We start from the raw sequence: 26,130 nt of genomic DNA, 5'->3' as shown, positions 1-26,130 counted from the left end.
TTTACCTCACAGCCACACAAGGTCAGCGTAAATTTTTGTCCAAAAGTGCATCTAGATATTTATATCAGTGCACGACCATTAAAATTAAGTCGATCGAAAGCATCAACAAATATTACTCCCGCCATAGCCGACAAAGCCAACGCGCACCTCACTACCGGCCATTCATTACAAACATCCAACGCGAATCGCAATGCAGTCGCGGCACTAGCAATTCCAAATTCAAAATTATCAAAACCGCGCGCCCGCGTTTTTCAATTTTGACAACTGTCAGTTTGCGCGCGACCAGTTCTTGTGTTTTTTTTTTTTCAGTATTTATACGGCCAAGGTGAGTGTTTTTTTTTTTAATTATGTAGTTATAAAAAGTATTGATTGTTTTTAAATAAGCTACTGCACCCATTCTCTAAAAAAATTATAGACGTAAGTTTTAAATTAATAAAACATATTATTCAATGAATTGATTGACGAATTATATTATGTTACATCAATGTTAGACTCTTGAGTGTGCAATAAATCGATATTTATCTGCTACTCAATCGTGACATTTACACACATCTTGTCATAAAACCTTTTTCCCACGAAAGGTTTTGAAACTTTCCCTCCAAAGGGTACAATTCTGATTGTTAGTGAAATACAAAGTCGTGTGTTATAAATTACAAGTCCCTTATTTTGTTTAGATTTATGAAGGTTTGGGACGAACATTAAATATATTATTATTGTCATAGTTTTATTAGGAACCCGGCGAAAGGATATTAATATTTTCGAATTATTGTTTTCCGAACTTTAATACGTGTGCAACATTTATTGGGGTTTTTATTGAAACTTTATCTCATATCACTATCACTTGATTGCACAGATTTATTTATAACTTACATACCTATTTATATACTGATATCTCAAGATTTTCCAACAAAAAATGTAAATAATGCAATTTTTATATTTAAATGCCGCTATGTACACTGAATTTGATAAAATACAAGAAATATAGTTTATTTACCTTAAAATGTATTTGTAATGTAGAAATATACAAATCTGAAAAAATAAGAAACAATAGCCTGTTATTCAACGAATTCGTTGAGAGCAAGATAATACATATCTCGAGATGACAGCTAAGTACTAGAAAGCTGTGGCCTTTGACCCTAAGTCTAGAAAGTTAACTAACCATAAGTGAAGCTTGAATGTAAGGGGTTTTATCTTTACATTTTTTTTTATTTTGACATAATGGCTGAAAAGGTTGTGTGGTCATGGAAATCGGGGTTCAATCTTAATATTTTCGCTACCGGAATAGGAGCGACATTCCATATTTTTTAGAGAAAACAGTTTACCTTACTTACCTAAAAATTAGAAAAAATAGGACACGGTTTTTGCTATGCAAAATTAATCTTAGATGCATCGCACACGCATAATATATTTATATCTACATAGGAGCTAATGATTTATTGACAAAAAACATAATTCATGAATATTTTAATTATGTGTATTACCACAGACTAATAATAATATACTACGTATACAAGTACAAAGTACGTATTACCCAATTTTTCTGCACAGCATACGCCAATTTCTGATTATTATCTATGCACAGATAAAAAAAGAATAAGTAATAAATTGTAAAGTTTACGCCAAGAAATGTCAAACCATCTGAACACGTTTCAAGGTTATCTTGTTAAAATTAAAATTGTACTAAAATTCCATTTTTTTACACGATTTTAAAACAGTCGCTAGGCAGCACTTCCGTATGGAAATAAACCAAAGTTATTTTCTACTAGCGGTCCGCCCCGGCTTCGCCCGTGGTACATAATATTTACGTTTTCTCTACATAAGAACCATCCTCGTACTTCAAGGAATATAATAAAAAAAGAATTATCGAAATCGGTTCAGCCGTTCTCGAGTTATGCGCTTACCAACACATTTTGCGATTCATTTTTATATATAAGATAAGATTCTATATGTAAATATGTACATAATATTAAGTAAAGGATTAATTTTATTCAAGACCAACTTGCATCGGCCTTGTCCTGAAGTTTATCACAACTACTATATGCTACTGTTTTATCCTCCTCATAAAAAATACATTAAAATGATAATTAAGAGTAAATTTTGACCAACAGACATACCTTTGCCTCGCGTTTTCAGCCCACATAGCTACTACGATTAAAAACTTCCAACCAATATTTTAACACTTATTTCTTGATGAAAAATAAAACCTCTAGGTCTTCGAAAATTTTATCTCGATGACTCGATCGGTGCTGTGGTTAAGCCGGAGAATCGTAACTGACAGACAGACTTCCTTATTTTCGCTTCAGTTGTGAAAGAATATACAATGAAAACTGATGTAAAATGCATACAAACTGCCAAAGGGCTTTTCGATCTTTTGATCTTTGATCTATGGACTTTCAAAGATGTCGGTCAAAGTGAATTGTATTGGAGATGTGAGGTACATACTATACGGTATTGTTTGTACGTTTCGAATTTGAACTATTGAGTTTCTTGCCGAAGGATCTCGAATCCATGAAAAACCTAGCAAAATATAAACGTACGTTTAACTTGTGAATCGGGTTCCTACATAGGTACTTACTCGAAAAAAAGTATCTTATATGCTTATTCAGAGTTCAGACTACATTTCAAAGATTTGTGCAAAATTTAATCGAAATCAGAAAGAGAAGAATTATGAATAGTCGTTTCAGCATACATCTTAAATTCAAATTATTATTTTATTAGAAGTTTGCTATATAAGATTATAATATAAAATTGACTTCCCACTTATAACAGCGTTCATAAATGAAAAAAGTTTTAACTTAACTTTTGATGGAACCACTGAAACAAGAACCGATAAATATGCTCCAATTTTCGCGCCCTGACGCAACACCGGTTCGAACCGGTTCCCACCAGTATCGGACCTGTCGTTGACATTCATGATAAATCACTCGCTCATTTTATTATATTTTCGTAAATACCTGAGTGACGTTATGAGTACAAAAATAGTAAAGAAATACGAAACTACATTGGTTGGTGTTGGTCAAAAATATTCTTAACCCAAGTCCAAATATCAAACATTATTGAAAGAAAAACATGCACCAAAGGGAACAATTTATTGAGCGCCCTTATCACATAATTACGTGGTTAATAAAATAAAGACAGCTATTTTCTATATTTAGTTACTAGCGGTGCGCTCCGGCTTCGCCCGTGGTGTATATTTCGCAATAAAAGGTAGCCTATGTTCTTTCTCAGGGTCTAAAGATTGTCTGTGCCAAATTTCATCAAAATCGGTCCAGTAGTTTTTGCGTGAAAACCATACATACATACAAACCTTTCCTCTTTATAATATTAAGTATAGAAAATACAAGCATTCATCTATTAAATATTCATCTACGTATATAAATGGAAATCGTCCCACGATATCTACACTATAATATTATAAAGAGGAAAACTTTGTTTGTTTGTTTGTTTGTTTGATTGTAATGAATAGGCTCATAAACTACTGGACCGATTTTAAAAATTCTTTCACCATTCGAAAGCTACATTATCCACGAGTAACATAGGCTAGGTTTTATCCCGGAAATCCCACGGGAACGGGAACTATGCGGGTTTTTCTTTGAAAACGCGGGCGAAGCCGCAGGCGGAAAGCTAGTCAGCCAATATATTGATGATAATTTTGGATACAATATTAAATAGTTTCGCTCCCACTCACTTATCTTGTAGCTATTTTAACTTTACTTTTAAAATAATTTTGACATTTCTTTCACCAATATAGAAAACTGACTTAGCCTATACTTAGCCTATACGTTTTTAGACCTTCGATCAACCCTGAAGAAGACGGGTCACGGGACACCTGACAATCAGCTTGTATAGAAGTTAGAACAACTAGCTGTATCCCGTGGTTTTACCCGCATTGCTCCGCTCCTGTTGGCGTGATGATATAGCTTTCCTCGATAAATGAGCTATCTAACACCAAAAAATTTTTTTTCAAATCGGACCAGATTAGCGCGTTGAAAGCAACGAACAAGAACTTCAGCTTTATAATATTAGTATAGATAATAAGTGGCAGTAAGAATACACAAGGCGATAGAATATAGTAACTTTTTATTACTCAAGAATCGACTCCCACTACAGAAGTTGCATTAGCTTATTCACTCAACATGATTCACTAAATGTCCTTCATGACAAAGAAAGTAATAATAATTATCATTACTCATAGATACATTGTTAAGTAAATACCATAGCTTTTAGCTTAACAATCGCGGTTCATTAGTAACGATGCTAAAATCGTTGAGAGAAAGGTTAGAATATAAATCACTGCTTAGTCAATGCCATAATCATAGGGAAATAATTTATTTATTTATTGTACTAATTGTATTGTAGTCACACTAGTATATACAAAAAGTTATGATAAATAGTTATGATTAGTTTTTCTTGCAAATAATACTCACATATATGACAACCATCCTTAAAAACTGTTTTCTTAAGAACAAATTTTCTTCTCTTCTACGTTCCTAATGCATATTCAAACCAGAGAATCTACAATTTTTTCTCCACTAGACCACAATAGGCAGAACTATACTAATAAACTATAGCTAATACTAGACATATTCCATACAAAGATAATATAGTAAAGTTGACCAATGTCAAAGGTCTGATTTTCGTTTTAGATAAATCGTTGGAGTGTGGTTTAATTAATAGTGATTTAGGGGCCAATATTCGCGACCCTTTTGAGATTTATACCTAAACCTAGAGACCGTATAAACTCCGCTTTGGCGTAAAAATAAGCCTGTAATCCAAATAAGAGGTTAAGTTTGCTTAATAGCGAAAAGTAACAACCGTAATACCTATATTAATTCTTATTATGGTGATTATGGTAATAATTCGATTACTAAAAGCACAGATAATATACCTAATACTATACTAGCTTAAAGTTTTATTTTTAATACTAGCTAATACATAGTCCAAAAAATGCAATATCAAATTATTAGACGATACACAAATTCTAAACTATTAATATCTATCTAACTAATTTTAATAATCATTATACATATTTACCACTGAAATATAATGCCTATAGATATTTAAAGATGGCAGACAGAGAGGATTTTGAGTAACATTTTGTTTTGCAATACTTCAAATTATAATAATTTAATTTAATACAAATTTACCCTTATTATTAGTATCCAGGTTATTAAAAAAATACGCTGTTTAAAAAACACACAGTAAATAAAACCTAATACATTTCTCTTTATAAATAATGTCCGCTATTAGATCTTAATTGAACAAGCTCGAAGCTTTTTAAAAGCCAGCTCCAATAAATCTTATTAGATCGATCACTACACAATTAAATGGTCGGTTGAATTAAAATCAATACAAGAAAGTGGATATAAATACACTTCAGTTTAAATGAGATTTTCTTTAAATACTTGTAGGGAAAAGCGAAAGAATTTATACTACATGTAAACTTTGTAAATATCACACATATCATTTCAAATTAGTAGCAAATATTAGCAAAATGGAAAAGGAAATGTGCGGTTTTTGAAGTGAAACTTCTTTATCGGGGTTGGAAAAAAATTTAGTGTAACATTTTTTGGTTACGCATGACATTTTTCCGTTACGCGCCATCTTTTTCTTATCCCTACCACGCGTGATTCGACATATTTCTGTAAAGTTGCATATAGTAAATTATTTTTTAAAAAATAAGGTCATAAAGAAGTTTCACTTCTTACGTGTGTTCACACATTTTTTTATTTTTAATCATCAAAAAGGATTTTTATAAATATAAATTAATGCAAATAAATTTTAAACCAGTTATCAATAAATAATTACAGCCATAACTACTTAGTCGTTCTGATTGTTTTCGTTAATAGTTTCATTATTTTTAGAAGTAAGTAGGTATGTGCTATTTTTTAGATATAACAATATAGAATACGAATAAAATGCTTGTCTCTATCTCTCTTTAAAACAGTTTCCTTAAGGAAGTATTCCTATTGTACTATTGATAATGCAGTAACCCAAAAAGATCGGAAAGAAATCACATTCATCTTATAAAAAACAACCTATCCAAATGCACAAAGGAGGTCACAATAACAGACATACAGACAAACTATTTGATCACTTCTATTCGGCGGATGTAAGACAGCCTCGGGTCAATGCACTCAAATTACTATGAGGCTATGAAAATGGCGATTTTCAGTATGTTAGATAATATCAAGCTTGAATTGAGGTAATAAAATTAATGTAAAGAAAATGTAGTACCCCCCAATTGTTAGTAGCATTGGTTCATATAATTAGTTTAATAACTAGCATATTTGTTTTAATAAGTTACTTTTAAGAATGTCGTTATGAAATTTGATCAAACCTATATATATTGGAAAGGCGTGAGTTCATACTTAGTCTTTACAGTAAAATTCCGAATTCCAGGATGTTAATACAGAATAGTTTCACTTAGCATTACATTTATACAAAACGGAGAACTTTAGAATTTCTAAATATAAAACACCGCTAATCTAATTGTTGACTTTGTGACAATAAATTACTTACAAACAGGGGTTTCCCTAGGATATAATATAATAGCGTCAGAGCAAATATTATTGTCACATATTTATTTACAACAGGTTATGTTGTTAACAAAGTTGTGAATCGTGCGTGCCATCCTCCTAATTCATTTGTAGGTGTAGGTACTCGAACACAGGTTGTTTCTATATTTGATATTCGTATTATTATATGAGTGTGTGTGAGTTTTTGATAATTTACAGATTGCTCTGAAAGTGCAAAGGTTCATGTTATTCTACGTTTTATCACAGTTTATGCATCAATAAATCTATTTTATTGGTCGCCTACGAGAGCAAAACAAATGACTGCTATCTTGCAATGGTTTGTAGACTTCTCTACGATCACGGATCACCCATCCATCTACTGACCGCGCTTAAGGTTGCTTAACCTATAAATGGAAGCTCGTTTCATAGCCTCAGCCGTCATTAAGAATTAGCACACAAGTTTAATGAAGCATAGTACTTGCAATACGTAAACGGAGACGAGAACAACTTGTACTTGTGGCTATACTACTTTCTTTAATACTTATTAAAAAGGCACATTCTGGTACGGATTATCAGGCTTCAGGTTCAGATTTGTAGAACATTTGTAAAATAGACATGTCACGGCTAAAGGTAGGTGAGAACATAAACTTAAGATTAGCCGGCTAAACTTAGGTTTATTTTCGACGAGGTGTTAATGTTAGTTTGTTCTATCTTTAGCCGGCTAAACTTAAGTGTAACCGCAGGCCCGTGGCTAAAAATGTCGGGGTGGGTAGATTTGGTTAGCGCCGGGCCGGTGGAGGGCTTGAGGGGCCCGCACAGTGCCAGAAAACACTCGCCCTGTTCCTTACATGTATTATAGTAACCAAATCTACCCACCCCGACTCAGGGCAGAAAGCTGGTGGCTAGGTTAGGTTAGGTTAGAACTCTTAAGACCCGCACGAGCCGAGCGAGCGCAGCGAGCGTGCTGCGGCAGCAGCCGGCGAAGTGCCAGAAAACACTCGCCCTGTTCCTTGCATGTATTATAGTAACCAAATCTACCCACCCCGACATTTTTAGCCACGGGCCTGCGGTTACACTTAAGTTTAGCCGGCTAAAGATAGAACAAACTAACATTAACACCTCGTCGAAAATAAACCTAAGTTTAGCCGGCTAATCTTAAGTTTATGTTCTCACCTACCTTTAGCCGTAACAGACAGACTTACATTTTGATACAAAATAACATTTGTATCCAATACGGGATCAGAAGATCGCTGAAATTCTGAAAGGAAATTGTTATTCTCAACTTTCCGAAGTTGTTCTTCTTCATAGCTAAATATAAACAAATATTAGACCTAAGGATTCTTCTTTTACATTTGAAAAAATAGCTAGGAAGACAAAATCACTTCAGTTAGTATAACTTGTCAGCTACATAAAGCTTCATTTTATTTTTAAGTTTGACTAAAGATTCAGTACATCCTATAAAATTAATGCCCATGTTTGTGAAGATAGACACAACCAATCGAATCAAAACTGAGATATACAAAATTCTGGAATACCCCACTTTTTGCCATGCTTATAAAGTCCAGTGTACACAAAATTCCCGTTCCAAAATTCCCCATGACATACACAGTGGCAGTAATTACCCCCCCCTTCCCCCGTTGCACTACAGCCGCGTCCGTTATTTCATAGATTTTGTCAATATGTCGATTTATAAAAACATTCATACTACATGCGGTTTTGAGTGAGACTGTGTGTCATGTATTAAGACTGCTACCGTTTTTGAATAGTATTAAGTTATTTGTGCTGTGAAGTGAACAGTGATTTTAAGGCTTTACCCAGTAAGTGATAATTATTGTAGCCTTTGTACGATCAGATTTTTTTAATACATAGTTTAAAAAAATGAGATATGAGAGCTTTATAGTAGAAAAAACGAAAAATAATATTTATTTTACTTCCTTGTGTAGATAACGTTACTTATATTGATAAAAAATAAAAATAAAATTTCATGGTAAAAACTTTAATCCCCTATTTTAATCTCTTTGAGGGTAGTTTATCAAAATCCTTTCTTAGCGGAAGCCCTCATAATGGTAGACTTAGCTATTTACATGCCAAATTTTTGTAGTTAGGGCCGTGCGTTATCAGATCAGTTATTCAGAAGTCAGTCATTGAGAAGATTAGTGACCTCCTCATTGCTCTACCATAGATAATAGAAAAAAAGTTAGACCAAAAGCAAAACCACTATACATAGACAATAGATAACAATCAATGTACAGGTAGCGGGATCGATTCCGGCTGTCTGACCCAATGATACAGTTAGAAACCGGATTGGTCAGATGCTATTTTAAGATGCGTTTCATTATTTACATGTATATTTAGTAGATTATGTTATTTTTATGTTTGGAATTTTCCAAGAATGGTAATAGGTAGATAGTATGTTTATTTTAACGGCCGATTTTTCAATGCTTGGATAAAACTTATTTGTCGAATAATGTATAAAACTATCATTTTAAAAACGTATTCTAATTGCCCGTATTTGACAGTTTACGTGACATTTTAATATTATCGTGTAATACTTTATTGGACGGATAAGTTTTATCCAAGCATTGAAAAATTGGCCCTAAATAGAAGGTAAAATAATAGAGCAATTAAGTTGGTTGGAATATATTATTATTATAATTTAACATATTTATTTGCATACAAACTAAATTTAACAACAATTCACAAACATCAATTTTATTTGGTCTGATGCGTGCGAAATGTAAATATGTTACATATTTACTGTCAGATTTACATTATTTATATTTCTACTTATACAAACCTAAATACAAAAAATGTATGCTCTTTCACGCAAAAAATATAGAAGTGATTTAGCACAAATGAAATGGTATATTATTACGACTAGGGAATAGAATTTAGTTCATTTTCATTATGATTATATCATAATATACTATTATAAAGGCGAAAGTTTGTATGGATGTATGGATGTTTGTTACTCTTTCACGTAAAAACTACTGAACCGATTACAATGAAATTTAGCACACATATAGAGGGTAACTTGGACTAACACATAGGATAGGTTTTATCCCGGAAATCTCACGGGAACGGGAACTATGCGGGTTTTCCTTTGAAAACGCGGGCGAAGCCGCGGGCGGAAATCTAGTCACAGAATAAAGTAAGTCCTGCTTTTTATCCGGTTTAGAGACAATACGGGTTTTTCACTTTATAGATATATCTTGTACTAATGATATTCAATAATAATTTTGGGTTTAACCTGCCGGATCTAGGCGATCGACAAATCTAATTTACTATTTAAATAGACTTATATTAGGACGTCCGGGTTGACTGTTCTTAATAATATTAATTGTAATGATAGTTGATACATATCTATGGAATGTCTCATGGTCTTTTGGTGTAGTGGTTAGCCTTTTCGTCTATTCGAATTAACCTAAAATATATTGGAAAGTATTTAAGTTTTGCATATTTTAAATTATTAGCTGAAGCATTTTACTCGCTTTGAAACAAAAATCCATGTGCTAATTCAGATCTATCCCTGTAGCAAATTTCATACAGATTGTGTCAGCCATTTTTGTGCGAAAAGGTTCACTTCACTGTAATTGTTAGGTTAAGTTTTATTATAAGGTACAATAGCCCTAATTTTGTCTGAAATGTTATTTCATTCCATCGTTAAAAGTATTATTAATATTAAAAAGAAATAAAATAATTGGAGAAACATATTTTCAGGTTTCTTCCCTGCTTTCATTCCAAGTTAAAAGTGTTATTAATATTTAAAATGAAAAAATTGGAGCTTTTTGTTATTAAGTCCCTACTTTTACACTAAAACAATTTACATTATCTTTAAAATTAAATTACATTGAAGAAAAAATTCCGATATAAAAACTGCATCGCGCCAAATAAGGCAATTCGTAAATGTGAGCCGAAAGTGCTTTTATTACACTTAATATAATGAAACTCATTACGTATGTAAATTAGTAATCTACAATGTTGTTCAATATTTAGCGAAAAAATTCGAAGCATTTTTTGCTTCAAAATATAATAAAAACTTTCCATAACTGAGTACTTTGAAATATAATCATTGTGTAAGGATATTCAATGTAAATTAAATACATATTTTTACTACGACCAGATATTGGCGCCTTATTTTCATAGATTACCAATATAACTCATATTAAATGGTTACCTTATGAATTTTTTACTCACTCTTATTTTTTAACGAACCCATTTGATATTAATTATCTGTCTTTGTCGTGAAAGCACGAATTCGATACATCTAAATTATAATATTACGATGTAGGTACCTACCTAATATGTCACCTATAAACAAGTAAATACAACATATAAAACTCAAACTCAAACTCAAACATTTATTTATTCAATTAGACTTCTTCTACAAGCACTTTTGAATCGTCATCACATATTTTTAACATTTACCACCGATTCGGAAAGCAGTAGCTACGGGGAAGAACCGGCAAAAAACTCCATAGTTGCTCTTTTTAATCATGTCAGTATTAAAATTAAATTTTACTAAATACATATGTAACATAATATTATATCAAAATATTCCAAACAACTCTTATATGGTTTTTACGCGACAACCCTCCGTGGGTTCTCCTCCAAAAAGATCTCCTACACAAATATTGAAACAACAAATTTTATTTTTATCTGTATGTTTTATCACTTTTATCTATGCTAAAACTTTTTCCTCTAAACTTGACCAAAGGAAAACATCCCTTGACGTGTAAATTATTAACGAATAATTTCACACACGCAAAATAACCACAAAAAAAACACACTTTTATACCTACTCAAAAGTGCCCCAAATTGTAAATACCTATTATTACGTAAGTTTTTCAAGCTAACTGTCATATACGATTCCAAATTATTGACCATGGGTACTTGCTTATTTATTATAGACTAGCTGCTCGCGCGGTTTCACCCCCGTGGCTCCACCCCTGTTGGTCGTAGCGTGATGATATATAGCATATAACCTTCCTCGATAAATGGGCTATCTAACACCGAAAGAATTTTTCCAATCGGACCAGTAGTTCCCGAGATTAGCGCGTTCAAACAAACAAACAAACTCTTCAGCTTTATAATATTAGTATAGATAGGTATATATGTACTAATAATTACATTTCCCTGGTGGTCGAAAATCGACCTTCTAATTCCATAATGAAGCCTATTAGAATATAGGTATGTAGAATTTCATTATTTCTTTGAGAAAATTAAAGGACGATATTATTATGTTGTTTTTTTATAAAATTTGTGTCTTCATATTTCATGTTTCATTCAATTAGGTCTTTTTGTGAACTTTGAACGGTGCTAGCGAGATATTAGATACATTTTTTATTATTTTTTAACATTACCCTTTATGTGACGCAGTTGGGTAAACTCGTATATATATGACATTATAGTAATTAATAATTATATTTAAAAAAAAATGTTGTGTGGTTTTATGAAACCACGGTAAAAGTGAAACTGTTCGAACGGTTCCGAACACTGCTTTGTGTAGCGCATGTCGCGTGACGGTCGGCTGCCGAGTAGATACCTACTCGGCAGCCGCGATACACGCGACATGCGCTACACAGACCAAAAAGTTTGAGACGATGTAATAAAAGTTTCACTTTAAAAACGTAAATCATACAAGTTTTATCTTTAGATCCTGCTTCTGGCAATAATTTATAAAAACCGGTTGTAATTATAATTAGTTTATTGACGTTTTATTATTATAAATAAAGTAAATATTTAATTTATCGCATTCTTTTCAAAATGTTTACAAGCATTATGATTGATCTACATAATTATAAGACCTTCCAAACCGCCTTCAACGCGCGGCTTCGCCCGCTTTCTAGAAAACTTAATAAATTATATACTAAAATCTTCCTCAAGAACAACTCTATCAATAATTAAAAATAACTTCAATATCCTTTCCGTAGATTGAAACATTCATAGGGACGGACAGGCAGCGACATCGAATTTATGCCTACTAGCTTTCCTGCACCCGCAGCTTAGCCCGCGCAGTCAAAGAAAAACCCGCATAGTTCCCGTTCCCGTGGGATTTCCGGGATTAAACCTATCCTATTTCCCGGGATAAAAAGTAGCCTATGTCCTTTCTCGGATATCAAAATATCTCTATACCAAATTTCATGTAAATTGGTTCAGTAGTTAAGGCGTGATTGAGTAACAGACAGACAGACAGAGTTACTTTCGCATTTATAATATTAGTATGGATTAAGAATAATAACTAGTAGCTAGCTAACTATGTAATGATATGTTGTACTAAAATAAAAAAGTCAAATAATTATATTTTCAATTATTCGTATCTTTTTAATATTCCGTTTCTTTATAAAATGATTATTATAGCTGTTGGTACGGGAGCTATTAACGTTTTAAAAAAAGTCATTTTAGTATAGTTGGGTTTTTGATATACTGTTTCTCTTGCTATGTTAGAGTCCGCGCTGTCTGGCTGGCGGTAGTGGTTGCGTTTATTAGTGAGCACAGGAAAATATCCGTAACTTAAAGTCATTTATTAACGCGTAATTTTTAATCTTTTGCCTTTAGATAGATCCATCAGACATAAATTTGTTATTGCAAGACGTTTTTTTCGTTGTTAAATAGGTGCCATACGCAATTTATTATTTCAAAATCATTAAAATGTCATCGAAATAAGTGAAATTACATCAACATGATTCCGCTTAAAAGGTAAGTAATAACTTTATTACTTATATTATATTATCCTTTTTTAATATTTATATTGAATAATTAGTAAACTAATATTTTTAATAGATGGTTTCATATTTATTACACTTTTGGGTATTAATATGAATTTGATGATATTTGGTTTTTATCAAGTTTACATTAACGTCCTATTTGAGGTTCGTTGGGAAAAGGAGGCACCATGGTAGATTGTTGCTAAAAAATTGTAAATAGTAAAATGAATATTATACATAGTATATCCTTTACGGGGACTCATGTTGATGGAATTTCACTTATTTCGATGACATTTTAATGAATTTGAAATAAAAAATTGCGTCTGGCACCTATTTAACAACGAAAAAAACGTCTGGCAATAAAAAAATTATGTCTCATGGATCTATCTAAAGGCAAAAGATTAAAAATTACGCGTTAAAAAATGACTTTAAATTACGGATATTTTCCTGTGCAGATAAGATGCGCACTAATAAACGCAACCACTGCGACCAGCCAGACAGCCCGGACTCTAACCGAAATAGCAAGAGGAACAGTATATCAAAGAACCAAATATACTAAAATGCTCTCTTGTCAACGTTGGTAGCTCCTATACGATGTTGTTTGATACAAAAAATGTCAAAAATCCAGTAAGGCAGTACGGATTATTATCACAGTACAAACGAAACATTGAGAATAAAAATATAAATACCTAGCATCCGCACCGTTCCCTTAATTTTCCTGTTTTCATCTCATTTACTTTATCAGTAACGAATATTATTTTCAGGGTAAAATATACTACCATAACTGTTTAAACATCTTGATACTTAATATTTAGTTCTCAGTGGAAAGACATAGGTTTAGAAATATATTTCCAATATCTTATTCATGTTTCTAAACGATAATAGACGGATTTAAAAAACTAAACTTTTTAAAATTCCACATTAATTTTAAAACACAATTTTATTTTGCAAAACCTTTCTCTACCAGAGTTATATTAAACGTCTTTTCATTAGTTTTATTCAGCCCATAAAACTAGTTACACTTTAACTAACATGCAATCATCCGCAAATAATTATAAAATCTACTAGAATTCCGCCCGCGGCTTCGCCCGCGTTTTCAAAGGAAAACCCGTATAGTTCCCGTTCCCGTGGGATTTCCGGGATAAAACCTATCCTATGTGTTAATCCAAGTTACCTTCTATATGTGTGCTAAATTTCATTGTAATCGGTTCAGTAGTTTTTACGTGAAAGAGTAACAAACATCCATACATCCATACATCCTTACAAACTTTCGCCTTTATAATAGTATTAAGATATTCGACACTTCATTAAAAAAACACGTTTCTTTTCCAATGAAATGAACACAAGATACTCGTATATAACTTTATATAGACCGCATCAAGTTGACAAACTTAAGTATTAATTTATTTTGGAGCACAAAATACATCAAAACAGGAAGGAGCCAAGTCATAAGCGTAAGCGGTTTAATGTTTTTTTTTGCTCTTTCGTGGTGAAATGAAAATTTATTTAATTCTTAAATTACCATAACTATATAAATAATAATATATTATTTAAAATCAAGAAGCTGAAGTCATAATTTTTTTTTAACATTATACGTATATCTTTTTAGGATTTATACAATAATTAAGATCTTTTTAGGAAATACTATGAGTTCGATATATCTACGATTAATCAATTTTTCGATAAGAGAACAAAGTTTTCAGCAGAAAAAGACTCATGACGTAATAACTTTCACATTTCCTATTATTTAAATAATTAATCAATATAATGTGCCAACATATTTAATGTCATTCCAATTAAATACTACGAAAACAAATCCAGAATTCCTATCATAATTAGACTGGTTTTTATAGAGTTGAATGACCAAAGTAATCGGATAATTTGTTGGCACGGTACTAATTTACTATTGACTAAGTTTGTATCATGTCATTTCATTTGGTTTGTGCAAAGAAAATTACAGTTTAGTAATTACTTGACCAACGTTAAATGTAAACATATATTAATCTGTTTCGTATGTCCCTAGTTATCTAATACAAGTTGAATTACAGAAATTAAAAACATAACTCACTGGCTTCATTAAGCCTTGTACTTGTAAATTGTTGTTATATAAAATTCCTGTGTCACATTGTTAATTACCATACTCCTCCGAAACGGCTTAACCGATTTTCATGAAATTTTTTGTGCATGTCGGGTATGTCGGGTAGTACTAAGAATCGGCCGCAGAACGTTTGCCGGGACAGTTAGTTAGTAGTTTACTTATAAAAATAACACGAAAATTAGATGGTTCAATTCGATTCACGCGCACTTAATTTATTAATTAAGCTATTGCATAGTTTCTATCGCGGGCCTTGAGCGCGGGGACCGAAATCCAGAAATTTAGTAACGAAAAACCTCACGCTCCCCACTCCGACGGGCGCGGAGGTGTGGCTTGAAGGCATAGCATGCAATAGCTTTACCACGGCAGTCCCCGAGTGCCACACGTCTTTTTTATATTTATTGAACTAACTAAAAAACATACACACAATATTACGCCTCGTGTTATTCATACGAATAATTTAATATTATAATTAGAGCCCAGTTATTGATAAGATAATAACGAGTTGATACAGCCTCAATGCGGAAGGCGAAGAAATTGAAGTGAATATGATTAATAAAATATATGTGTTGTCGATCAAGTGATAAATAGCGGCATTTTGCATAATGACCATGTATTATTTATATGAAGTTGCTAAACTAAGAGGAAATAAAGAATTTGCGAGGCGGTATAGATAATTATTTTTAAACTAATAAAATGAGTGTTGGTTCCGTACTATTTCAAATCATATTTTCTCGACTTGTACCCTAAAACTATAGATTTGTTAGGTTATGTTCGACATAAGACACGACACTAACCACCGACCAGCCTAAACCCACCAATTAGATAGGCCAAGTTTGAAATTTGATATATCGTGTCGACTTGTTCCCTATGGAATTGATTGCATATGTTGAGTTCAACAGTGGGAAGTGGGAACCCCATAGAAATGTACTTAACCGTGCCAGATAACCAAGGTTTTTGTAAAAGGCCTTATTTTTACATAATCCCTAATATACACGTATTATCAGTACTATGTCGTCTTATTAGACATGCAAATGCTATGCAATCTACGGGCCTGTTATCAATCAATGAATATATTTAATCATATAAGGTATTTCATTTTCCTTGACCGTTTGTTCATTGTTAGCTTTGTCAACATTTTTTTTTATTTACTGAACTATGTTTAATGAACGCTTTGATGACTAAAACCTAAGTCTGATATTAATGTATTACATACGGTAATAATTCGTAATGTTATGTAACTTAATTATATAATACATTGACGTAGTATTTCTGTTATCATCTTGGATCAAACAACTTTATTAATTCTGACTAGTCAACAATCAGCCTATATTATAACGATGCCTACTGTAATTTTAAATACATACCTATATATTTTAGTATGAATAGATGAAGATCAGTAGCAATACCATGCCACCATAATACTTTACATCAATAGAAACATAATAAAACCCCACAAAATATAAGTAAGACCCGCGTGAAAAAGCTAGTTAATTAAATAGCCCACATTTAATCATATTTGATAACCGGTTGGATTATCCAACTTTGGTATCAGATGCCTTGGATATTGGAACCTGCTACGGGCGTTTCTTAGGAACTGGATATTGCAATATGGCTGAATTTAATTATTGGTGACGTCATAAATGGGAAACTAGATCAATTACATAGCGTAGATGGAAGATAAAATAAATTAAATGCATTCGATGTAATTAATATTACGTTTTCTTTAAGAAGGTACTTATTAAAATAATGTTAAGGAAAATCTTTGATTGTTATCAAAAAAACAACTCAAGGTTAGTGATAACTGAAACTAAATTGTTTTCGCGATACACAGTATTTTTATTAAGAAAATCGCACTTTAATTATTTTATACTGCTATATCACAATAACATGAAATATTTAATTTTAAGCATTTAACAAGAGCCTTCTGCCAGAGAAACTTTTCAAAATCGTGTCATTCAGTGATTTTAAAAATATAACATAATAAATAAATAACATAATAATAAATAAATAAGAGTGTAACTAATAATTATATACACATAATAATAAAAAGCTTCTTAATTACTTAAAACGTTGAATGGTATGTTTTAAGTAAAGTATATCATAATAAATAATTCCCGCGTCATCCTATCCCTTGAACCGCACATAAATTTTCATCTCTTATTTCATTTACTGTTAATAACTGTATCGACCAACTTGCTACACTTTTGGCAGGCCCGCTTTTATAATTGGCTTCTATGTATTTAATAAATAACCACTAACCAGTCGTGGTAAGGTTGGCGAATCAAATAACAAAGAAAACAGGTAAAAACGATATAAAAATTTTTCGAAATAAAAACTACGAAGATTTTTTTAAAGAATACGAAGATTTTTTTTTTTTCAATATTTGACAATTTTTACTATCTAAATTAAACGCAATAATAATCGAAATTCGTAAAAAAATTAGAGGAATGAGTGAACTAACATGCATGCATATACATATACAAATACCTACAATACTATAAGTAATTACGTATAGCTCTAGAACCCTTTATTTACTATCGAATATAATCAATAAATTGCATTTCCAACAAAATTGCATAATATACAGAAATTATTAAGAAATGCAGTGTGTTAAATAATTATAATATGAAGATTGTGCCTGAAATTCCGCGAACGGAAATTCCGACTTATTCCTTGACCTTAAAATGACACTTCTATATTAATATTACTTCATACACATTTAAAATTGTTTTTACGGAACAATTAATTCTGGGTTTTTTTCCTCACACGGAACCCTTTTTCTTTTGCGGTTAGCCGTATTACGTAAATATTTAAGATAAATAATGTGTTATGCGATATTTTATTAAATAACGCTTTTTTAAGTGACTGTTCCGGGTTTGAGTCCGGGATTTATATGACACGGTATTTCCTCGTAATTTGATAATAAATAAATTTTATGTAATTGAGAATGAGATAAACACAAAGGTATAGGTCTTAATTCGGTTATTTTCAATTAAACAGTTATATTTTTGTCTGTAATTAAGATGTTTTAAGTAGTAAACTAAAAATATATTAAAATACTGAGCTAAACATAAACGTCGCTGATTCCACTTATTTTGAACCAATGAAACCTGAAACTCCCGAATAAATAACTTTTATTCGTAGACTGAAACCAACTAACGAAGCATTTGTTTTAAAAACTAACAAGAACAAAAATAACTTAATAATGATTCCAACTCTTAATCCTTTGTTCAATTCCCGATCATGGCAATAAATTGTCAAAAAATTGTAATGAAATTCCTTTTTAAAAACAAAGAAACGTTTCCTTTCAGCAAAATTCAATATTTCCAGTATTTTAAGTACTTTCTCTCCAGGGCCTATAGAAAATTTCCACTCTGTATAATATTCTCAATCATATTTTCCAGCTATACAGCATGTCCCACAACTGCAAGTCAACATACGCCACCGCGACGACGCGTGACGCTAACAACAACACCCTGTATCATGGTGGACCCACCCCAGGCTTCGGCAGTCGGGGATACAACCCGCCAAACGTCAGCAGCAATGGAAATTATCAGGTAACTATTAAAATAAAATCTGCATATGTTTATCTTATATTATTATAATAAGAGGACTAGCTGTGCCCCACGGTTTTACCCGCATTGTTCCGATGTAATAGCCTCCATCAATAAATGGGCTATATAACACTGAAAGAATTTTTCAAACCAGACCAGTCTCTCCTATTAGAAATAAGTATAGATTAACGTGCAAACCTAAAAGAAGTTTTACGGTTTTAGGCGTAGGTTATGTAAGGGAGTTCTTGTACATCTTTATCCTTAGTAACTTTCAAACAATTGGCAACATGGCTATCTGTTGCTACATAATATGGCAATTACCTGGTTAAACTTTTCAACCTTTATCCTAGAGCCGTATTAACATCCCATGTCGCTAGCAGGGATAATTTTATCGGTCGTATATGTATCAAAGTTTAGTATACATATGTACCTATAAGCACTAATTAAAATTGCAATAGTATAAAGTAATTAGCCACTCATTGTGACGATTGAAGTGTAGGCGCGACAATCCATATAAATTGGTCTGGCCATTTCTTTGCGTAGGAGTCACACTGCAGTTACAGTTAAATATTCACATGAATAAATCCATAACAATAATAGATAGCGACCGTGTGTAGGTGTATGTCCACTAGTTTCTGATAACATAAGGTATTTAGGATAGTTTTCATCAAAGTCGATAAATAATTCATAGTTAATTGTTGAGTTCTGTTGCATCTACTTCTTTACCGAAACCAAGCCTTCAATTTCTGAAGTATTTTCGAGCACAGTGCAAAAACAGTTACAAAATTTATTACAACGGTACCCCAAAAGCGACAATTTTTCTTTAATTACCGCTCAATGATCGAGAAGGAACCGGTCCGGTTGATCTCGATTTTGACATAATAGCCGACTGCGACGTCATGTTATAATTACAAAATGTGGAGCGACTCGCAGACGCCAGTGTTAAGGCCATTGTTAACATTGGACTTGCAAGTAGAATATCTCTGGCAAATACTTCTATAGAACAGCAGAACAAATTAAGACAAGAATATTTCTGAAAAGAAACTGGGCAGGAGACTGTCCGTTTCAGATAAACGAGAATATTATTGAACGAACAGGGTACGGCAGGATACTCCTGTTCGTTGAACATAACTTACTGTGGTAAGATTGACGATAAAACATATCCAAGAAGAGATGTGACAGATATCTGAAAGAAAGTTATTAGAGAAAAACTCTTCTTTGGGAGTAAACAAAATTTAAGAAGGAAAAATGTTACAGGAATTTGTGGTCATGCCATGCGATAAAGTGGGATGAACACATCAAAGCCGTGAAGCCCAAAGCCACACCAAAGCTGTTAAAACTAGGTGTATTTTGTTTTTTTTATCGACCAATCAAAAATGTATATTTTTAAATTTGTGGTAAACAACCCATTATTTTTACCGTTTGTTAAATTTGAAGGCTTTGTCAGATAGGACGCGTATTTTAGCGCTGCGTAGTAGCGCTGCAGCGTCCTGTTTTAACGTCGCGCGAGGCTTCGTCAAACAGAACGCTTTAGCGCGCGTTAGGACACAGCAATTGATATTATTAAAGCTGCATGTTGTTTACATAATTATTACTTACGAACAAAACAAGGTACAGCGATATTAACTCCGGAGTCGGAAGAATTTTTTACTTACCAGTTTCATTAATTTCTTCTCCGATTTGTGCCCACAATTTTGCCTTCATTGATATATCTTTATAGTTTATATGAACTATCCTTCGTATTATATAAGCATGGATATTTTCTAACCAATTCTATCAAATTTTCGGTCATTATGCAGTATTTTATTATTATTTTACGCCTATTAACTCCGACGCTAAAATAAAATTTGTAAAAAAATACAACACCCGACGTTAAAGCGTCCTAACGCCGCGACAGAGCGTTGCGTACTGCTAGCGCCGGCGCTCTGTTTGACGGTATTCTACGATGGTAGTAGAACACATCTTAGCGTCATATTGCGGCGTCCACTTAACGCTCTGACGCGCGCTAAGTACGCGTCCTGTCTGACAAAGCCTTAAAAGTTTTCTCTTCACACATTGATGTAGATTTAAAATCGAATCGAGGCTACCAAAAATCGATCCTTTCCCATTACCATACACAGCGCCAATTTTGTCTCACATTTCGACACTTTGTTACAATTACGATCCGGTATGGCTGAATCACCTTTTTGAAGCGAAATTTTAATTGCATAATGTAAATTTTTAGGGTTCTGTAGACGGAAATAGGTACCTTTTATAATACTTGCATGATTCTATAATCGAAGATATACCCATAGAAACGCTTTGATTTTGAAGTTAATTTAATTAACAATAACAAAAGTTCTGCAAATATATTCCAACTTATTATGATTATTATATACTATCCATACCAAACATGTCGATTTTGCTTAAGCTTGCACTAATTTGGAATTGAATGTTGATAAAAATGACACTAATAATAATTCGACAAAGCTCCATCATAGCTTCAACTGTAAGACAAATGGTTAAAATCACAGTTAAAATTACTATAACTACCTACTTACAACCACTTACAACTATATAAAAACAAAACACACACATTGATATCTTGATATAAACGCTTTGAAAGCGTTAACGATGTTGTTTTGATGATAAAAATAAAAATTCCATGGCCTAGGGTTATAATTTTGCAAGTTTTAGAATGCTTACAATTTAAACTTCATTTAATTACAGACATTTTTCTGCTAATGGTTGGAACACACAAATATTTTCGGTTGAATCGAAAATGTAGAGTTTTCTTTGCACCTTTTGTGTATTAATTATATATTATGGCCAGTTAAATTCAAAATCTCAAAATTTTCCACTTTGACGTTATTAAAGTGCGTGTGCTCATAATTATCACCCAAAAAAAATAATATTCGATTCACATGATCTGTAAAAATAAAACAACAACATTTGACATAATCGAACACCACTAAGTATTTGCACTTACTATTTACCCAGAAAAATTCCGTTCCTTTTAAGGTTTACGACAAACCCATTGCAGCCCTAATGAGCTCACTGGCAACCCTGAACATTTGCCAAGGGTATATGGGCCAATGAATTTTCTTTTATGTCACATGCAAGCGAAATATGTATTGTTTTCTTAAGCACTCTAGGCAATTGGCACGGAATGGCTTCCTTCCGTGTGTCACAGTAAATCGGTTTTACGGCCCAGTTTTAATGTTTATCGACGCGAAATTGCTATCGTTTACTATAATTAGACAGGATTAGGTCTCTGTTTTACATATCTGTAGGAACATTAGAAATATTTATAGTAGGCAATGGATGATCTAATTCCCTGTATTGCGGTATACAATACATGCACACCTCTTCTGATGTTTTATCACATTTCTGTCATATCGATATAATATTATTATGAAGGTGATAATATTATTATAGCAGCTTATATTTTACGGCCCTACTTATACCTACAGCTTAATATATCCTGCTCAATTAACTATGAAACTCACTAATATTGACGCTTAGGCGCATCATGTCTTACCGTATTACCTACTACACGTTGATTGTAATTGGCTATCACTTCTGAAGGTGGCTAAAGATACATTAGAAGAACAAGTTCAATATTACACATAATAATGAAAACAATTTAACTCTAGTCCGTACTTACACTAATTAGAAATGCGACGGTAACTCCATCTCTCCGTTTTCCCATTCTAGACGAATTTGTGAATTTTACAAACAGACCAAACCTTGCAGCGTTGCTAATATTATTTTTAAGCTATTGCATAGCTTCTATTCCGTAACGAAAAAACCTAACGCCCCCCACTCCAACCGGCACAGCGATGCTATGCTATAGCTTTCCCGCGGCAGTCCTCGAGTGCCACACGTATTTTTTTTGTACCTAAAACAATAAGAAACGGTTATCCTTAAACGAATACTATTTTGATAATAACACAAATAAGCCTAAAGCTTCCGATAATCTAATAATAACAAAGTATGAAACAAGAATAACACGAGCGACTTCAAAAGCCTCAGCAAATAACTTCCTTCAAAGGGATCCTGTGCCAATTCATCATGGCTAAGGTTTAATCAATATTTATTGCTGTTTTAGATCACTCGTAATTCTTTTTCGCGCTGATGATATCAAATATAATCTTATCTAGAACTTTCTAAGTATAGAGATTAAATTGGGTTTTTGCGATTAGAAACTTAAATCTTTAAGAAACCGAGTTAATACAGTTTGGAAAATGAGGAAATATTATTATTTTCTAGTGTTTAATTTTACGCGAGTGTAAAACATTTAGAAATTAAAGATTTTATCGAATTTAAACGCGATTTATTCAGTCTCCCCGTGATCACGCTCGCTGCAAAGTATGCGAAACGTCGGAAAATTAATATAATGAATAAATTGCGTTTAAAATCCGTTAAAATCTTTAATTTCTAAATATAAAGATATAAGTAATGTCGTCAAATAATAAATAATATGCCTAATGGTATTAAGTGATCAGTATTACAGAACTACTGAATTGAAAATGAAGACCCGATGACTAAATATAGTCCAGATTAATCTGGATTAGTGGAACTTTTATTACATCAATTTGTGTAAGAGATATCTAAAGATAAAGGCTTGTTTCAATCGTATTTATTTCCTCTGTCGGTATATCAAATATCAATTATTGGAATTCTAAGCTAAGCCCATTACCTATTATTTTCTACGCCACCTTTTGTAGAGCAGAGGCTTTTACATTTCCCCACAGACTGGACTATATAATTTGTACACTGACTCCTCCAGATAATTCGCTATGTTAGAAATTAAATCAGTTTTTCTCCAATGAAATAAATTCAAAAGGTTCCTTTTAAGTCTCTAATAAACGATCTCATGCTGAACTTCAAAACTTAGGAAAATTCTAGACGACCTGCCATTCATAAGAGTCTATTTTATCTATATTCAATATCCCACTGTAATAAATTGTAAGTACAAGGTCACAAGAACTCATTACAGCCAATTAGCAAGGGAGAAGGAACAATAGATGCATTCAGAGAAAGTAGGTTTTACATGACGTCAGATTATTTGCGGTTTGCCGTCCAATTTATACGAGCTTTTATTTCAAATAGGTCGCTATTTTATTCACTTTTTCCTTTAATTAAAATTTAATGAGAACTTGCGTGAATGTACGGGAATGGATTTTTTAATATAATATTTTCATTAGATCGAATTGACCTGCTTTTCATAAATGGAATATAATTTGTGTTGTCTCTATTTTTCATATTTCGTGTTAGAATATAGTCGTGTGTTTGTCTTTTTTTATATATTCTGTTCAATATTTTTATATGAAATCTAATGCCGGGTCCAGACTGGTGAAACGTAACATGCAATGTAACATGCAATGAAAGAATTCACCGTCCACATTGCTGCAATGTATCATGAAAGGTAACACACTTTGTAACAATTTCTCATAGTTTGGACGTCTTGCGCGCGCGAATTGTGCATTACACGCGCATGCTACGAGCATTACAAGCCGCGCGCGGAGCGATCCGAAATTTGTCGGTTTTTCGACGAACACAAAGGGGCAAGGAACACGACTACGGGAGGTTCGTAGTGAATGCGCGTTATGAGCGCGCTATGCGTCCACACCAGCAGCGAACATGCAATGAAAGGCAGAATGTTACATTGCATGTTACGTTTCACCAGTCTGGACCCGGCATAACATTTTTATTATTATAATATATCAAGGTATAGTACCTTGATTAAATATTGCATAAGCTTTGCATATTATGGAAGATAAACGGTTTAAATTACCTACATATGTACAAATTCCTAGAGACCTTTGCATGAGAATGTTTCCTCAATAATTTTCCTAATTCCTAAGGGAATCTAATCTTATAATATTAGGGGCTTGTAGAATCATGAGTAAGATATAATTAATTTTCAGGTCAGACAATAACAATTATTTGCAAATAATGACACGCACTTCTGTTAGGGCTCAGAATTAATGTCTATGTTTTCAAAATAATTGCTAACGATATTGACTCCACAGACATTGGATCGAAAAAATATGATTGAACAATAACTTTTTTCTATAGCATCCTACATAATATTATACGAAATACTTAGTAGCTATGCCATCAATTTAAACACAAAATTGGACTTGTATCTCAAGCCGCTGCGTTCTCTGATCGGAAAAACAAATCTTCATTTCCATACAAATCACACTGTGCCGTGTTCTATCAATCTTGTATCATCTAACTGGTAATACGTACATTTTCAGCAAGTGACGGCGAAAGTGCTTTTCGGCAGCGTGACGGCGATCAATGACCTCAAGCGGCAGGAGAAGACCGGGCGGGATGAGCGGCGGAAGCACTAGCGACATCTGACAAAGGGTATGGACAACTGTAACTCACTTTGATGCGACGTAGTTTGGCGGATTTTTGATAGATGTCGCTGATTTCAAAATGTTTAATCTTTATAATTAAAAATTTATAATATTCCAAATTTTATATAATGTAACATTCTGTAAATCATAAATATGTATAATGTAAATTTATTTTTAATAACATTGAATATTAATGATTATTGTAATTGGTCAAAAATAATTAAAAAGAAAACAGATAGTAGTTCCGCATAAAATTCATAGATGGTGCTATTATTAATTGTTTAGTTTCTGCAGTTTTTGTAGATGGCGCTATTCTTAACACATGGTTTTAATATAAATTGTTTTTTTTCAGATTATGCACATGTGATACAAAGATATACAAATGGAAGCTAAGGATATGATCTCGGAAAAGAGTTTTATTGATAACTTAAATAGATTGTTATAATTTACCAAGTATAAAAATAATACATATTATTTTTAATATAACGTTACGCTGAATTTCATGTTTAATTACTGTTAAATATTTTTTCCACTACAACGACAACGACAACAAAAACAAATAATTATTATAAAGTACTTAATGATTTTCCAACGCAATATTAAAAAAAACTTTCTCCAATTCCTTTTTTAAAAATCATATAATTTTTATGAGCTCATCAGCTATGTATAATAAAATACGCAAAAACCTCTGTTTGGAATTTTTTAATGTGAAACTTATTTTTTATATCATTTACCCTAATAAAATTGTTGAAGAGTGACGAATTTATTCTATTAAATAAAATATATTAATTACGTTAAACAGGTAGAATAGTTGTATTTTAGAATTATTGTAATAGTCATACGTACATTAGTTAAGTTTATCATTTTTGTACTTTTATAATAAAATTGAAATTATTTTGC

General features: G+C 32.4%; 1 protein-coding gene across 2 annotated transcripts; it reads left to right on the top strand.

Moving 5' to 3' along the window:
• Positions 1 to 132: 132 nt before the first annotated feature.
• On the top strand, positions 133 to 26,130 carry LOC149486286 (uncharacterized). Of its 2 annotated transcripts, none has more exons than XM_089697769.1 (4): positions 133 to 325; positions 18,728 to 18,880; positions 25,126 to 25,237; positions 25,583 to 26,130. In XM_089697769.1, exons 2-3 carry the CDS (start codon positions 18,737 to 18,739, stop codon positions 25,219 to 25,221), a joined length of 240 nt encoding a protein of 79 aa, XP_089553895.1. In that variant the 5' UTR covers positions 133 to 325; positions 18,728 to 18,736; the 3' UTR covers positions 25,222 to 25,237; positions 25,583 to 26,130. The 2 variants fall into 2 exon arrangements, with proteins under 2 accessions (XP_089553895.1, XP_089553896.1); XM_089697770.1 differs by lacking the exon at positions 133 to 325 and adding an exon at positions 8,185 to 8,335.

This window comes from Colias philodice, chromosome 8 (assembly GCF_061535455.1).
Source record: "Colias philodice isolate Cphi_HAF_F1 chromosome 8, ilColPhil1 Martin Lab GWU primary, whole genome shotgun sequence".
In the NCBI taxonomy this organism is placed as follows: domain Eukaryota; kingdom Metazoa; phylum Arthropoda; class Insecta; order Lepidoptera; family Pieridae; genus Colias; species Colias philodice.
Note: the sequence above shows the minus strand (reverse complement) of the source record. Positions and strands in the feature narration are given on the sequence as shown.

What these genes read in the sequence shown, in the direction of transcription:
- LOC149486286 (XM_089697769.1), top strand. Translation starts at nt 18,737, where the DNA reads ATGTCCCACAACTGCAAGTCAACATACGCCACCGCGACGACGCGTGAC. An exon ending in GCAGCAATGGAAATTATCAG is followed by an intron (nt 18,881 to 25,125) that starts GTAACTATTAAA and finishes GTACATTTTCAG; the next exon opens with CAAGTGACGGCGAAAGTGCT.